General features: G+C 46.6%; 1 protein-coding gene across 2 annotated transcripts in view; it reads right to left on the reverse strand.

Annotated features, from left to right (window-relative positions):
• CDKL1 (cyclin dependent kinase like 1) overlaps positions 1–13,719 on the reverse strand; it is a 79,731-nt gene extending 66,012 nt beyond the window's left edge. For both annotated transcript variants that reach the window (XR_014466318.1, XM_083167544.1), the window contains exons 1-2: positions 13,598–13,719; positions 1,171–1,466 (exon numbers count right to left, since the gene is read on the reverse strand). Coding sequence is in view for 1 of the 2 variants with exons in the window: in XM_083167544.1 (XP_083023670.1) it covers positions 1,171–1,338 (168 nt within the window). In the remaining variant the exon portion in view is untranslated. The remainder of the gene's footprint in view (positions 1–1,170; positions 1,467–13,597) is intronic.
• Between the last annotated feature and the right edge of the window lie 2,825 nt (positions 13,720–16,544).

A 16,544-nucleotide genomic window follows, 5' to 3' on the forward strand; every position in this document is an offset into this window, starting at 1 on the left:
ATAGTGGTGTCAAAACGGGGGAAGGGGGTAGGAGGAGTGGACACATTGATCAGTGTTGCACGGGGGTACAACTCTGACCAGGGACAGTGTGGAGTTTGTATGTTCCACCCCTGTTTGATTGAATTCCCCCTAACTGTCCCACTGGTAGGTTCAAAGTTTTTTTGTTTTTTTTCAACAATTTTAACTTTGTTAGTAAATTTAAGGCATGCTAAACAAACGAGTAGTTCCAAGACTAACAATCTGCAGTTAAACCAGGGCAGAGTAATTTGATTGTGGAGATCACTCATCCAGAAAAGAGACAATAGCAAATATAGGGGTTAATTTACTTAGATGGGAGTTCTATTGAAGATAGGATTTTGCCCGTAGCAACCAAATAGATTATATCTATTTTCTTCTAGTAGGTCCTAAATAAATAAGAAGTAGAATATGATTGGTTGCTATGGGAAACATCCCATCGTCAACAGAAGGCTCATCTGCGCCATAGTATGAAAAACAATAAAATGATCAAGATTGCTATACATGGTCACCTGAATATGACCTCTCAAATACAATAGTACTGTCAGACCATTGACAAAGAAGACGGGAATGTAAATCAAAGAACAGCGTATAACAAGAACCTCACCCCCCAAACCCTAAGGGGCCTACACACGGGGAGATTTTGCTGAGCGATGCTACATCGCTCAGCAAGATCGCTCAGCACACAGTGATGTGCTGAGCAATCTGTCAGGGCCAGTGTTCTCCGGTGAGAACATTGGTCCTGATAGGCGATATTACTTTATTTATCCAGCATGCTGGATCTTAATCGCTGGGCGATTGCACCGCGCGGGGCCGCGCAACACTATCGCCCCTGCACACGGAGCGTTGTAGGGCATTTTCTAAGCGATCTAGTTAAATTAAGTCAGATCGCTTAGAAAATGCCCGGAAATTGCCCCGTTTTGAGGCCTTATAAGCCTCCTGCTAGTGCCTAAAACAAACGCAATGCCGGCAGTCAGAATTCAGACATTGGGATTCCGGCGCCTGTCTTGTGGCAAGTTGGCATGCCAGCATCAGTGTTATGACTGCCGGCATCCCATCCGCCGAAGAAATCAGAGTGGTACGAGATAAGTTCTGGAAAGGGAACAGGTAAAAAATGAGTGTTCCTAGTAATAAATTATTATCACCAGCATATACCTTAAGCATGCGTATCTCACGCAGTGCGATTTTCTTAATGACTGGATCATCTTCCGATTCCAAGTATTTCTTTATTGCCACGATCTGCCCAGTGTCTCGATTCCGGCACTTGAAGACAATTCCGTAGGAACCTTCCCCTATTTTCCCGATCTTCTCGTATTTGTCCATGAAGACAGCGCCTGGTGAGATTGACCTTTAAATCAGGCTCTCTGAGGCTCAGCCTTGAGCGAGAGAGACGCAGGTCTACGGAATCAGATTCTCTCCCCAAATAGCAATGTGTTTTTTTCGGGTAACACCTGGAAACGAAACAAAACAGGTCCCGTTAGAGTAGGATACGCTGTGAATACCTAATGCACAGATGGAGCGGGAGGGGACGCCGTAACAGGATAATTTATGGCGATGGGACCCTATTCACTGGAGAGGCCTGAGGACCATCGGTAAATTCAACAACAAAAGTACAGGGAGAAGAACGACCCTTTAATGACTGAGAGCAGATCTAAGTGCAGCAAAGGGTAGTGTGATAGAAAACGCGTTATTTTGCCGGAATAAATAGATCACATTTGTTGTTTGGTAGAGTTTTCCCCTCCGCAGAGTTTTAAAATAATTTACATTTAATTCTCTGTGAACTACATTCAATGTAACTCATGCAGTAGACTCGCACAATAGGACCCCAGGCTGAATGTACAGCCCACGGCTCTGGCGTTACTCCCCGACAGCGATTAGAACAGCGGGAGGGAGCGGTAATAAAAATGTTGCAGGGTGAAAACAAAACCGACAAAAACCCAGCATAGTGCATGTGAAACATTTATACCGAATAATCATAAAAAAAGGCTGAGCTGTATACAATTAGGGGCGACTAAGGGGGGCTCTAGAGGTGCTGCGCAGGAGGGTAGGCAACTATGGTTATACCCCATATATTTGCTATAAGGTTCTGACGATGGTCTCATTTTTTATTTTTTTTTAGTATGCCCGTAATACATAGGACCTATATTGTATATTTCTGAGCTTCCAAATCGCACTCCATTTGGGTTCAGTGTTCCATCACTATAATGTAAAGGGCCCAAGGGGTCCAACCAGACCACGCCCCATGTTGTTGGCTCTTTAGCTTGACTACAGGTATTTTTCGTCTCTTTACCTCTGACCGGTTGGCCACCCCTGATGTAGACCTTTTCCATGTCGTACTTTGGACCCTGTTGACCATTAGTGGTCAACCATATAACTGTAGACCTAGACATTCCAAAATACCATAACCGGAAAACATAACCTGTGGAAGTTAATAACCAAAATGGCTGCTCCCGCACTGCATTATATCTATGGACTATCTAGGGTTCTGTTTTTTATTTTTTATTTCTTTATGCAATCCTAAATCCTTTGTACTATATGCTATATCTTTTATGCCTGTAAAGCAGTCCTATTATTATTATTAATTATTATTATAATTTATGCGCCACAAGGGGTCCACAGCGCCTAACTGCAGAGTTTAGAAAAAGAAAAAGAAAGCAAAACAAGAAAACACTTTGTTACTGTTAAAGACAGTATAGTACGGGTGCAGGGTATATAAACACATCTGCATCACCAGACGATACGGATATAAGTATTAGGGTGGTATAAAACCAAGAGATTAGATGCCATCGAAATAAAGTATGGAGATGGTTTAGGTAAAAGGAACGGAATCGGAGGTCAGAGGGCCCTGCTCGTGAGAGCTTTAGAGAGTATATATAAATAATATTCGTATTATTACCTATCACCAGTCACTGCTCTCCATAATGCAAGAGGCAGACTATGGAAATATTGGTGCCTATACTAATTAGTAGGAATCACACCTGTCAGACACCTACAGTATAATTGTATTCCTCCAGAGATATAATTGACCACATCAAATAAAAAATATTTTGTTATTAGTCTCTTTATAGTGTACTGATATACTGTAGCTTATCAAATGACATTTAGAATCCACGTTATCTATTACTATCTCCTTAACATCGCATTGCACCCCTCTGCCCCCTGTTTCTGCACCAAAATGTAAGGTGTAGGCCAGGGGTGGCCAACCGGTCAGAGGTAAAGAGCCGAAAAATATCAGTCATCAAGCCAAAGAGCCAACATCATGCGCGCGCCTAAGGCGCGCGCGCCAAAAAGGGGCGTGATCGGGGGAGTGGTCAGGGGCGTGGTCATATGACACAAGGAGAGTGGCCACATGACAAAACTTTATGCCCCCAGTGCCAGATATACCCACCACAGTGCCAAACATCATATGCCCCCCACAGTGCCAAACATCACATGCCCCCCACAGTGCCAAACATCACATGCCCCCCACAGTGCCAAACATCACATGCCCCTCACAGTGCCAAACATATGCCCCCCTAAGTGCCAAACATCATATGCCCCCCACAGTGCCAAACATCACATGCCCCCCACAGTGCCAAACATCACATGCCCCCCCACAGTGCCAAACATCATATGCCCCCCACAGTGCCAAACATCATATGCCCCCCACAGTGCCAAACATCATATGCCCCCCACAGTGCCAAACATCATATGCCCCCCACAGTGCCAAACATCATATGCCCCCCACAGTGCCAAACATCATATGCCCCCCACAGTGCCAAACATCATATGCCCCCCACAGTGCCAAACATCATATGCCCCCCACAGTGCCAAACATCATATGCCCCCCACAGTGCCAAACATCACATGCCCCTCAAAGTGCCAAACATATGCCTCCCACAGTGCCAAACATCATATGCCCCCACAGTTAGGAAGCTGGGCCCTCCAGCACAGGTGTTGCCCACAGTGCAACAACTATGCTGGAGGGCCCAGCTTCCTAACTAAAGGGCCCACCTAGAGGGCCAGGAGGGCCCAACAAACAAATGAGCCACGGGCCAAGAGGGCCCGACTAATGCGCACACAGGCCAGAAGGGCCTGAATTTGCCCACGGGCCTAGTGCCCGACACCCGGTGGTCTAGGGTGGATGGAGGGTAGGAGGCCAAAGGCCCCTACCTGGTGTTGGGAGAGGCCGCTGGGGGGAGCTTCGTCAGCTCTTTTGCTTCCCACCCCCGCTGGCCTCTCCGGGAGCCATCTTCTTTTTTCTTGCAGAAGGCGCCGGAGATCTTCTGTCTTGATCCCGGCGTCTTCTGGCCTCTTCAGCGGCGCCGGAACTCTTCTCCCCGCCGCCGTCTTCTGCGCCATCCTCCGGCGGCTTCTCGTGTCTTCAGGAGCGCTCCTGCGCTCCGCCGGCGTGGAGAAGACTTTTCGCCCTCCCGCTGGCGGCTGATGTCAGACGCCGGGGGTAGGGCGGAAACGGCGCGGCGAGCGCTGATTTGCTCGCCGCGGCCGTTTCCTATTGGCCGCCGATGCGGCGTTTTGAATTTGGCAGCCGAATTGGCGCCAAATTCAAAACCCCGCTTTGCAGACGGGATGGGAGGCTGGAGCCGCACTTTACAGCGCGGCGAGCCGCGGGTTGGCCACCGCTGGTGTAGGCAATGAAGACTGCAATATCCCAGGATCCACCACAGATCAGCCCTGGGGGAAAGAAGCTGATAGGTAGAGAGGGTGGGGGGGGGGGGGGAGCAGGCCTGGGGCTACATGTGGCCCCTCCAATAAGGCCAGGCTTGGGTAGTTAGCAGAGGAGGCTCCAGAGGGGGGATCTGCAGCCAGAGCCGGATTAAGGGGGGGCTCAGGGGGTCAGTACCACTGGCCCCCCTCTATTTATGGCCCCCTGTGGTCGGCATGTTTTTTTTTTTTTTAAATAGCTAAAGGTTTTGTGCATGGGAGAGGGGTAGTGCTGCAGCTTCACCTATCTGCAAATGTGACAATGATTAATGGTGCTGAGCATCGGAAGGGAGACAAACTGAGTGCACAAGTGTGCAGTGCATTACTCTGCAGTTACACATTGACTATTGATCCTTTAGCCTGAGCCCCTTATGGGCCCTTCCCCATTAGAGCTTTCAGATTATCAGCCTGTTGTACATTCTAGATCCCACAAGACATCTACTACCAGCAAGTTTGTATGTACTCTCCAACGTCAGTTTTCTTTATTCTTTCTCACCACATACAGTTGTAGACCACATATATTATGGGTATAGGATAATCCAGATGCCTTTACTAGCACGCTTACCCATGGGGTTTACATGTACTCTCTTATAGCAATATAACATAGTAACATAGTAATTAAGGCTAAAAAAAGAGGTTGGTCCATCAAGTTCAACTACTGACTTGTAACTACTGACTTGTAACTACTGACTTGTAACCACTGACTTGTAACCACTGACTTGAGTCATATCTATAGGATTCCCTTGGTGGCCAGTTTTGATTTAAATTCATTAACAGTAGTTGCTGTAACCACCCCACCGGCAATGAGTTCCAGAATGTTACTGCTCAAATGGTGAAGAATCCTCTTCTTAATTCAGTACAGAATTTCTTTTCCTCGAGCCTCAGTAAATTCCCACGTGTCCTAAGTATAGGCCTGTTACTGACCAATCATCTCCCAGTTCCATATGATTCCCAATCCTGTAATTGAACATAATAATCATATCACCTCTCAGCCTCCGTTTCTCCAGTGAGAACATAATCTGCCTGGTATAACTTATCAATGGCAGTTGGTGTGACTCCAGTCTATTTGACTGTGATGCAGGCCCACCTCCAGAGCTGCCACTGTTAATTAGTAACCCAAATTTTGCAGACATGGCCTAGCGACAAGGGGGCAGGGCCTATACTTCCAGACCCCCTCAAGGCCACACCCCCATTTTCGCCGCTGTGGGGGCATGGCTAGGGGCTCTTTGAGCTGATGACCATGCCCCCAGCCCCTCAGTCTCCAGTAATAGATGCTGTGCGGGCTGCAGGAATAGACTGCCAAATGCCCCCCACCCACGGACACTGCCAACCCCAGGCAGGATGCAGGAATGTCCCCAAAAACAGGGCGGTCCTGCAAAATGCGGGGCAAGTGGGGCGGTATGGTAACCCCCCTCTTCTAGGCGCACCATGTAAATAAGATACAGGGAATATTTAAACCAAAACAAGAAGGAGACAGATACCCAGACAGACTACAGCAGGCTCACAGTACCACAGATGTACATGATGTACTGTACACTGTGCTGTATACTATAGAAGGGAAGCAGAGTCTGGGGCAGGATCTCATGGTTACTACTTTCCCCCCGGGGCAGACCTTGGTATATGAAGTAGGATCTCATTCCCTGGGTTCCTGGCTCATTGTCAGTGCGCGAAGCTGAGGTGTAATTTAATGCTTCAGAACAAACAGAGGCCTTGGGACTCGTGCAGGCTGCAGACCATCAGGCTCCAGCGGTGACATTAGACGCTCTCTCACCAGTGACCCGATACGCCCCGACCTTGTACACTGCGCCTCCAGTTTCCTCTCACTTTCTTTTATATAATTTTTTTCAAGCAGTTAGAAGCGCGGTATAACCGCTTGTCACTGTCATTGTTTTATCCGGCATGAATCGTGCACAAGACAGTAGTCTTATGTATTAAAGTGTAATAAACAGTCACATTAGGACAAATAGACGTTATCCGAATAAATATGGACGCTATGTAGCTACGCCGTCACGCCATGAGATGCGGCGGCACTCCCGCTGCTCTGATGGACAGTACAGGTCACTACGTACTATGGGCCTGAGCCCACAGTAGCATGCGAGTGGATATGTACGCTTACACGTCCGCGCACATGTGGCCGCAAGAAAGACAAATCATTCTGAATCACCCACAAAGTTTGGGGCCAGGAGACGAACGAAGATCCAGGCCACCAATCTATTCTATTCCAAAAGGTCCTCATGTATGAATTCGTCAGTCGTACCAAACAGCCCCTCTCGGTGCACCAGGTCACGTGAGTCTCTGCTGGCGCTGTGCGTCTTTTTTTTTTTTTGGGGGGGGGACGGACGGACGAAAATGCGACCAAGATGCACCAAGAGACTGTACTGATTAACTTGATATGTGACACTTGTATAAACTCAGTCGCACACAGATATGCAAGTGCTACAATGTAGCAGCCATGCTACGCTCTGTATACAAAGTGTCATGTACCAAATAATCATATCATAATCAGCATAGTCTCCTGGTGCATCCTAGTTATATTACATTAAGGTAGTAATTCACAAAATGAAGCACTTTTTCTAATTTTTTGTATTTAGTGAGGCATTGGGGCTGAGATTGAAGGGGGTGTACACGCCCACGTCACTGTACGTGCCCATATGCTTTTAGCCACACCTATACAAGACTGATCATGGCCACATGACCCTGGCCACACCCACATGTCACTGGCCACACCCACACAGCTCCTTTAAATCTTACAATAAGCCCTTGATTATTTCCAGCCCGGGGTCCATGTGATTCTTAGCTCGGCCATGCTTTCAAACATATTGCAAGTCCAAATATTTTGTTTGTCTTACTTCATTGCGGTATTTTGCATATTAAACCGCAAGGTAGATGCAACACAATGGCATCATCTACCTCAGTGGTAGGGAACACTTGGCCATAGTGCCAAAAGGTTGCACATTGCTTCTCTTCTATACTTGCACAAAATCTATTGCTTGTGCATAAATACATCTAAAAAGATGCAAATATATGCAGTGGAGTAACTCCCAGAGACATTGGAAGCACTGGCTGCTGGGCTCCAGCTGTCAGAAAGCCACTAAGAAAGAAAGGCTGCTGAACTAGGACAGATCTCTCTCCACTGATAGTGATTTGCTGCTGCCCAAGTTCATGAACCCCATTTGCAGCCCCCTTGAGCGGAAGAGTCTTTTAATGCTTATTATCAGAACACAGTGTGTATATAGCGACCCACAGCGCTGCTGTTGTGTCTTATACAATGAAAGGAAGGAGATACGTTTTTTTAAGAAAATCCACTATTATGATATAACTTTAATGGGAGGGATTTATTAAAGTTTGGAGAGAGAGTGAGAGATCAAAATGTGAGAGATAAATGTGTGATTCTGGTTGATTCGCTCGGATGTGAATTTGCATCCTTGCGAGTCAACCTAACCCCGCCTTGCGAATGGGGGTATGCCGGCCCACCATTCCATTCACAGCCTGCAGGGTAACACTCAAATCATTCGATGGTCGACGGCCTGCCACGTCGAAGTTGTGTCAGTTCTGAAAAGGGGAAGGGAGCTACCAGACAGTTGGACGTGGCTTCATGTAGAGGGGGCGTGGCCTAGCAACACAAACGCCTGCTTTCTTCATTTTCGGGGGTGCTTCCCTAGCACCTGGGCAGCCCTCGGCCCCCGAACCCCTCCCTACACTGATGCATCTCTTCAGCGATCACCTACACAGAGCAGCGGCGATCTCCGGCTCCCCCCAACCCCCCCCCCCCCCCCAGTCTGCGGGACATTGCCAGCCGTGGGAGGGACAGCGGGAGAGTTTACAAATAGCCGTACTGTACTCTGTAATCGGGACAGTTGGGAGGTATACGATGGTCTGTCAGTATACCGACACCAGTATGCCGACTGCCATCAAAAGACCGGCGCTGGAATCTCAGAAGGATCATGATGCTGACACCAGAATACCGACAGCCGGCATCCCGATCGGTCAGTGTGTGGGGCAGGTTAGGTTAAGGCACTAGGGACTAGGGGGGACTTAGGCTGCGAGCGGCGAAAGGTGATAGCTAGGCTGCATGGAGGTGGCATATGTTAATGCATAGGGGGGCAGGGGTTAGTGTTAGGACACTTGCGGAGCCACTATCAATACTTCGTATCGGGATGCCGGGGGTCGGCCTTTTGCCCTCCGGGATATCATATGTATTCACTCTGCATATCCTGCATAACCTTTGCTACGCCCCCTTCTTTGAGTAAGCCTTGTGCAAACACCTTGATACACTCCAGCAATGCTCCTTGAGTCACAAGCTGAAATGTGAGCGATCTGCAAAAGACTCTACGTCACCTGTATTCAGTATTGGCAGCTCTGGAGAACACGCATTGGTCATACACACCAGAGGTCGGCAGAACAGACTTGCATTCAACTCTGCATCAAATGAAATGTGCCATTATGTGACCAGTGTAACCGCAGCCTCGGTGGGCAAACCAAAAAGCCTAGAGGGTGGGTCCTACCCGCATGGGAGAAATACTGAAATAGAGAACACCGCTGGAGGGTCCTTGTAGATGGCCAGTATAACCCAGAACATTTTTAGAACGGATTAAATAGTGCTATTGACTAGAGTATGGGTAATTAACCTCACAGCGTATAATCACCCCTCTACCCGAAGCCAATGGATTTGGTTATTGAGCCAGGACACTTGTCAGACATTAAATGAATAGTGAGTGCACCTGCCAAGCAACCAGTTCTCAAGCCACTACCTGTCAACACAAGCGTATTATAGGGATGATCAGCACGGACGAGCTGGGCTTAGTCCTGGCTCACTCATCTGATAAAGTGACGATATCCAGGTAACAAGATTAGTCTGATATGGTGATCACTGTCCTGCAATTACTGACTCTGACACTCTAAAGAGATTTTAAACTTTGCCGGGAAAGGGGAGAGAGGAATTTAAAGGAGAGGGAGGATATTTATCAATAGGCTTTGTTATTTTGGATTCAGTATTAAATCCCGGCGTTCAGAATCCCGACGCTGGAATCCCGACAAGGGGGGGACGTGGATCGCCCCCCCCCCCCTTGCGGGCTCGCTGCGCTCGCCACGCAGCAGGCCCGGCGCCTCGCTACGCTTCGGACACCCCCGGAGGGAGAAAGTGTCGGGATTTCGGCGATCGGGATTCCAGCATCGGGATTCTGACCGCCAGGATCCCGACCGCCGGGATTTACACTGCATCCTGTTATTTTAGTCACCATTTAAATCCTATAATAAAAAATGTGTTTTTTTTTTTTTACTTTTAATTCTAATGCTAAATTTGGCAGGATTTTAAATTACCCCAGTCCATTATATTGGAATCCAGCGGGTATGGTTAAAAACCGGACCGGACAGTACCCCGGAACGCTGGACCGGACAGGCTCCATTCATCAATATCTGTCATTCTGGAGCTTGTAGTGTCCGGTCTGGGGGGGTGCATTGTCGGGGGCGTTTCGTTCGGTGGGGCAGCTGTGACACCTGTCACCAGGGAGAGCAGAAGGGGAGGATACAACCTCCCTGCATGGTCCGGGGTGTAATAAAAACCGGAACGGTCCGGACCACACGGGGGGGGCGGGGGGTTTGGGGTTTTGTAATCTCTCCTTCCCCATGTCACTGGTGAAAGCTATCACAGGGATCCCCCTGGCGCTCTGGGGTCTTGTCCGGGTCCTGTTTTTACTTAGTCCTGAATCCAGCGGGACATATTCTGTCTTGGCTTATCACTGGGGTTGGCTACAATCTGACACTGCTACATTTTCCACATGGGGCTGTGAGGGTAAGGGGTGGGGGGGGGGGGGGGGGTTGTTTAATTGTCCAGTGGCACAAAACAAATGCACTTGTTTTAATATTACATAAATGCAGGATTACATGTACCCTAAACAATTCAGACCTCAACCCAAATAATTATTTCTGCAAAGGTACAGTTGATAGACAGGTACAGTATGAAAAAGGTTCCCTGAACATGGCTTTTGAAAACACAGCAATCTTATCATTTAAGGATTATTTATTTACAGTTTCTGATATAGCGCAGCAGATTCCGTTACGCTTTACAATGGTAGCAATAATGTACAGATAAATACTGACTGCATTATTCTTACACTGCACTTTAGATCTCACGTTGAAGTAAAACCCCACCCAAAACTAACTCTCTCTGCACAAGTAACATCTACCCCATCTGCAGTGCAGCATGGTTCTGTCCATTTGAAAAGGAGTTTGCCTTTGCGAGAGAACCAGAATAAGGGTCGTAGTGACTTGTACATTTATAAATCTGCTCTGGATTAGTCCAAACCCCCTTCAAATCTTTAATGATAAATGTGAATTATTACTATCTTATATTTTTATGGTGCTGCAAGGAAACCGCATCACCTACCAAATTACATATGGGCAAACACCGTGATGTACGGTACATGACAATACAGAACAAGGACATACACCATCAAAGGTCCACAGGTCAACACATGAAATAGGTAGACATGCTATGGTCGACACAAGCATTAGGTCGACGATGGGAAGGTCCACAGCCAAAAAGGTCGACATGAGTTTTTCACAGTTTTTTTTCTGCCGTCAGGCGGTATGTCATACCCTACCGGAATCCCGACCCCCGAAATCCGCTCGGCACACTATTTTATTCTCCCTCTATGGGTGTCGTGGACACCCATAGAGGGAGAAATTGTTGGGATTTCGGTGGTCGGGATTCCGGCGTCGGTATTTCGACCGCCGGGATTTTGACACCATCCAGTGTTGACTGTCCGATCTTGTTATTTATTTATTAACAGTTTCTTATATAGCGCAGCGTATTCCGTTGCGCTTCACAAAAGGAGACAGTAATAAAACAAACTGGGTATTTACAGAAAGTCTAAGGTATAAGGGGCCCTCATACCTTTGACTTTACTGTATTATAAAAGAGAAACTGCATCATAAGAAAGAGGATCGATCTACCACTGAGGATGCTGGCGAGATCCTCCTGGCTTTCCGTACACCTATATATATGCATATTCCCATACACTATGTACCACTCAGCCACAACAATTGTAGATTAAATACATACAAATCTATTTATTGAAAGACATTCCCAAAACATAAAACTATTTAAAGGCAGGTTCAAGCGCATGGTGTGAGTGTCATATAAAGAGAACAGCAAATACAAGACAAGACCAAACAAAAACACCCGATCTGATAAAGGAACAACAAATAAGGAAATGGTAAAATAGCAAATGCAAAATAAGAGATTAAAAGTAACTATGACACTACTAATTGCAACTCAACATGACAGATCAGTATCCCCAGAGGTACAATACGCTGCAAGGTTGTAGTGGTAGAAGTAAAACCCAAAACCCAGGGGGGGGGGGGGGGGGGGGGATCAGCAAAAATACCCCCAAATATTAGCCACAACAAGGGTAAGAACCCGTCTCCAACACGCGGACCACGTTTGCATCATGTATGTATTTATGTAACAAAGGTGCTTTGGTAGGATGCAATAAACTTGTTCATTTATTGCATCACCACCAGTATTGTTATATTTGCATTGTATTATAGAACTTGGATTCATATACTAATACGGAGTGTCGTCCTTTCTTCATGACAACATAATCCACATTTATCTCTGTCTCCCTGCCGATCGCACCCATGTGCCAGGATTTCCAACAGTGGCAGATCAGGGATTGCTCACCTGTGGGTACAGCTCAAAAAAAATCGCGCTCCCTGGACACTCAAAGTGGTTTTTTTTTAAACCTGTTTGTGCTGTAAAAGCTATATGTATTAACCCTGTGAGCGCCAAGTGAATTTGTGACAACAGTTGTAAAATTTGGCAAACAAACATTTTTATTCACCATAATGACCTGTAATGTTTACCGTATATATGAGAAATATATATATATATATATATATATATATATATTATTTATTTTTTACAAAAGTTTTTTTATTTGAATTTATATAACAAATGTGAGCGACGCTGGAATTTTTAGCGGCTATTTTGAACATCTTTCACAGAGATGTTTGGCATTTGAAGGGTTAATATTGCACATTTTCTGGCTTTTAGATTGTAATAAAATACACAGATTACAACATTCACAGTCAAAAGCAAAATATAGCATAAGCGAATTCTTGTTCCCAATAAAAAGGTGTCTGTAGAGAACGGGGGGCAACTCTGGCCATGCAATGTCCTGCGATGCCTGGTTGGGCACATATACGGTACTGCCAAGATGGCAAGTTCCCCTATACGCTTCTATATGGTGCGAGGGGGTGTGAAGATTTGTATTTCTCTTGTACAAAAGCAGGTGTGTAGTACCCATAGCTATTTTTCATATACATTTTGATTTAATAATGTTATAAAATAAATGTGTAATATAATATGTAACAATGGTAAATTTCACAGCTATGTGCAGTGCCCACTTATACTGTGCCGCCACAGGACCATAAACATGCCAACATCATTTACACAGTCAGTTTGTCGATGTAGTACTGACATGCATGAATGAAGTCATTGGCCGCACTACAATTATCAGGGAATCAATGAGCCCATTGATGATAGTTTCAATAGATTGAGTTCAAAAATAGATAAAAATATATATATATATATATATATATTTCTTGGCTACACTGGGATGAGCCAATGAGCATTACACAGAATACTACACACAGGTAAATATAACGATGCCTGATAGTGTACTGAACAGCAGCAGCACCAGGTCACTACTACACCGGGGAGCCGGCTGTCACCAGAGAGGGTTATTGCAGTGTACACCAAGAAAGCCCTAAAAGCAAATGATGGTCATAATGAAATGTCGTGCATACACCTGTGTGGGCTATTCTAAGCTACAGATAGCAATGCATATACTGTACATGGTATACAGCCTCTTACCTGCTGCGCTCAGCCCTTGTCCTGTCCTCTGTTCCTGCAGCAGCCACTCACTGAGCTACTGATCAAACACACTGACTGACTGCACTACCCGGCCCGGCCGTCTCCATGGCAACTCTGCACCCGCCTTCCGAACACGCAGCCAATGCTTCTCTCCCGCCCCTGGAGCAGCATCTTATCAGCACTGCGTGTCAATCAGCTATATTGTCTCAATGAATGACATATATTGCTCTCTGTCCATTTGCAATCATTGAGCATTACATCCATGATGGGCTAACACGGAGATTTCCAGTTGCATGAAACTCCCCTCAGGAGGGACATACTGGCCCACTGGGATACAGGTGGAAAACCCATATTGGGCCCCCTTGCCTGAGGGCCCACCTCCTCCTCTAGTATATTATATACTGTACATATTTTGCACTCTAAAGGTGCTCAATACGCTAGGGCGATGCACATGCGATTTGGTTACATTTTATGCGATTGCGATGATAGATTGCATAAAAAAATGTCCAAAATGCATGTATTTGACATCAGGTCCAATGCACGGCCCCTTGCGCATCGCATCGGAGCCGGAGGATCACACACGCCAGGCAGGCTTCGCTGGGATCACATACGATACATCGTATACATAAAGGACCCCATACAATATATCGTATGCTGTCCTGACACCCTGGAGGTTTCCGGGCGGCACAAGGGGGGATCGCAAGCGACTTCGCCCCACAGAGATGTATGGCCAGATTACTATTTAAGCCTTTGTGGTAGCTGGCCACACCCCCTCTGGAGAATGGCCACACCCCTAATTATGGGCCTCTTCCAGAGCAATCCCCAAGAGGGCCCTTCATGTTCCAGTCTGACACTGCCCCTCGGCATCACAAGTGACAGTATTGTCACTAGTTGAGGATGTTTTAAAATGTGCCAGACAGTAATGACTACACCTGTGCACCAACCTGGAGATCTGGAAAACATGTATTGTTTTGGTGTCCATGGGGATTGAGTTTGGGAAACAGTTCTGGAGACCATTATATATAATTAAATCTGTATTATATATAAAGCGCTGCCAAGAATTGAACAGGGTCTGGGTATGGGGGTTGTTGACAAATTTGGATAGGTGTCGTCATGACTCCCATGAAAAACAGAAACAAAATGTGCATACTCCAGCTGAGATTGGAATCTCCAACAAGCCCAGGTCCAGGTAATCAATACCTGATCCACCCTTCTCGGGGAGGACAAGACCTGCAAAATAAAGTCTTGGGGCCTGTTACCCCTCGTTTTTGGGGTTCCCATTTTCCTCCCAGGTAGGTACAGACCGATTAGCCATTGGCTCTTCCCCCCTTCCCCTCTCCAGCCTCACCCCTATCTCTCCGGCCTCACTCCTCACCTGTATCGTTATAACCTCTATCTCACCTGTGTCTACAGACTCATCTCCCTGTCTGTCTACCTCCAGCTTATCTTATCTGTGTCTCTCAGCAGCATTCCTTGCCCTGTGTCTCTCAGCAGCATTCCATCTCCCTATCAAGTACATGCTATAAAATGATAGGCAATGTTGATTGGTTGCTAGGGAAAACATCTCCATTCTTTTGGCTGCCTGATACATCTACCAGTAAGTGTGTTATTTAAAAAGGAGCAGAGAAAATACATTTCAGAGATACATACTGCTTCTTAATCCTTTAATATGTATATAGTTGTGTCAGTCATCCGTACTGGGCTGCAGCATAACACGATGGTGTCATACGGCTGACCTGGCAACGCTACAGGCCAAACAACATGTGCCCGCAGGGACATAACCTGTTCTCTCTATAGCCTCACACCATACATTAGCATCAACGTGAGCTCGTTATTTGTACCAAAGCTATAGTGGGGTATTCAATAAAGGTCAATTCTTCCGACAGTATGAAAAATTGTCAGTTTTCGATGATTTTCAAGCAAATTTACATTCAACGAGGGTTGACCACCCGTGCTATCGCCATCGATGGTGACCGCACAAACAGTCATCAATGGCAGTATAATATCTGTTGGATGACCATTGATGTTTTGACTATCGATGGTCATCTTTTTCCTTTGACTGACTGGCCCATGGGCCAATCAGTACATGGGGGCAGGGCTTCTCTGGTGTCAGAGGCGGAGCTATGCTCCGTATCCCTGCACCTTCAGGAGAATTTAAAAAAAAACAAAAAACGATTTAGTTATGCAGCGCCATCGATGGAGAACCATCTGGTTCAAAACTATTCTACATCAACGATAAACGTAATTTTTCCAATAGTTGAAAAATCGGTACTTGTGTAATAGCAGGGCGCCCACTAAGCAAATTGCTTAGCGGGCGATTCTGCATAAGAAAATCACATCGCATCGCATGCTATACATTTGTATGAGATGCAATGAGATTTAGGCACCCCCAACTATCCACGCCACCCCGAAGCGTGGGGAGGGGCGGCGGAACGCGTCTTCCCGACCCTTTCATACCCTCACTATCCCTGTCGGTGTGGAGTTGATTTTCTATAGTGTGGCAAGCGCAGGGAGCCACCGAGCCCGAAGCGTGGCGAGCCCTGCGAGGGGACGCGGAATACATGTAAGGTAATACATGTAAGGTAATACAAGCCACGCTTTGGACACGGTGGCTCGCTGCGCTCGCCACACTATCAACTCACTATATAAAATCTACGCCGACGTGGATAGTGGGGTATGAAAAGGTCGGGAGGACGCGTTCCGCTGCGCTTGCCACGCTTTGGGGTGGCGTGGATAGTAAGGGGGTGCCTAAATCACATACAAATGTATAGCACAGTCAATGCATCACACCCTATAAAATCGCATACGGACGCATGCGATTTTGCGGTGATGTGCGGTGCGATCACATCGACGGCGGGTAGAGAGCAGTGAATAAATTACATAGGAAAATCACATTGCATGCGATCGCATCACTTGCAAAAAATCGCATGCGATGCGATTTTCCTGC

The sequence above is a fragment of the Crinia signifera genome, chromosome 12 (genome assembly GCF_055691185.1).
Source record: "Crinia signifera chromosome 12, ASM5569118v1, whole genome shotgun sequence".
NCBI lineage: Eukaryota > Metazoa > Chordata > Amphibia > Anura > Myobatrachidae > Crinia > Crinia signifera.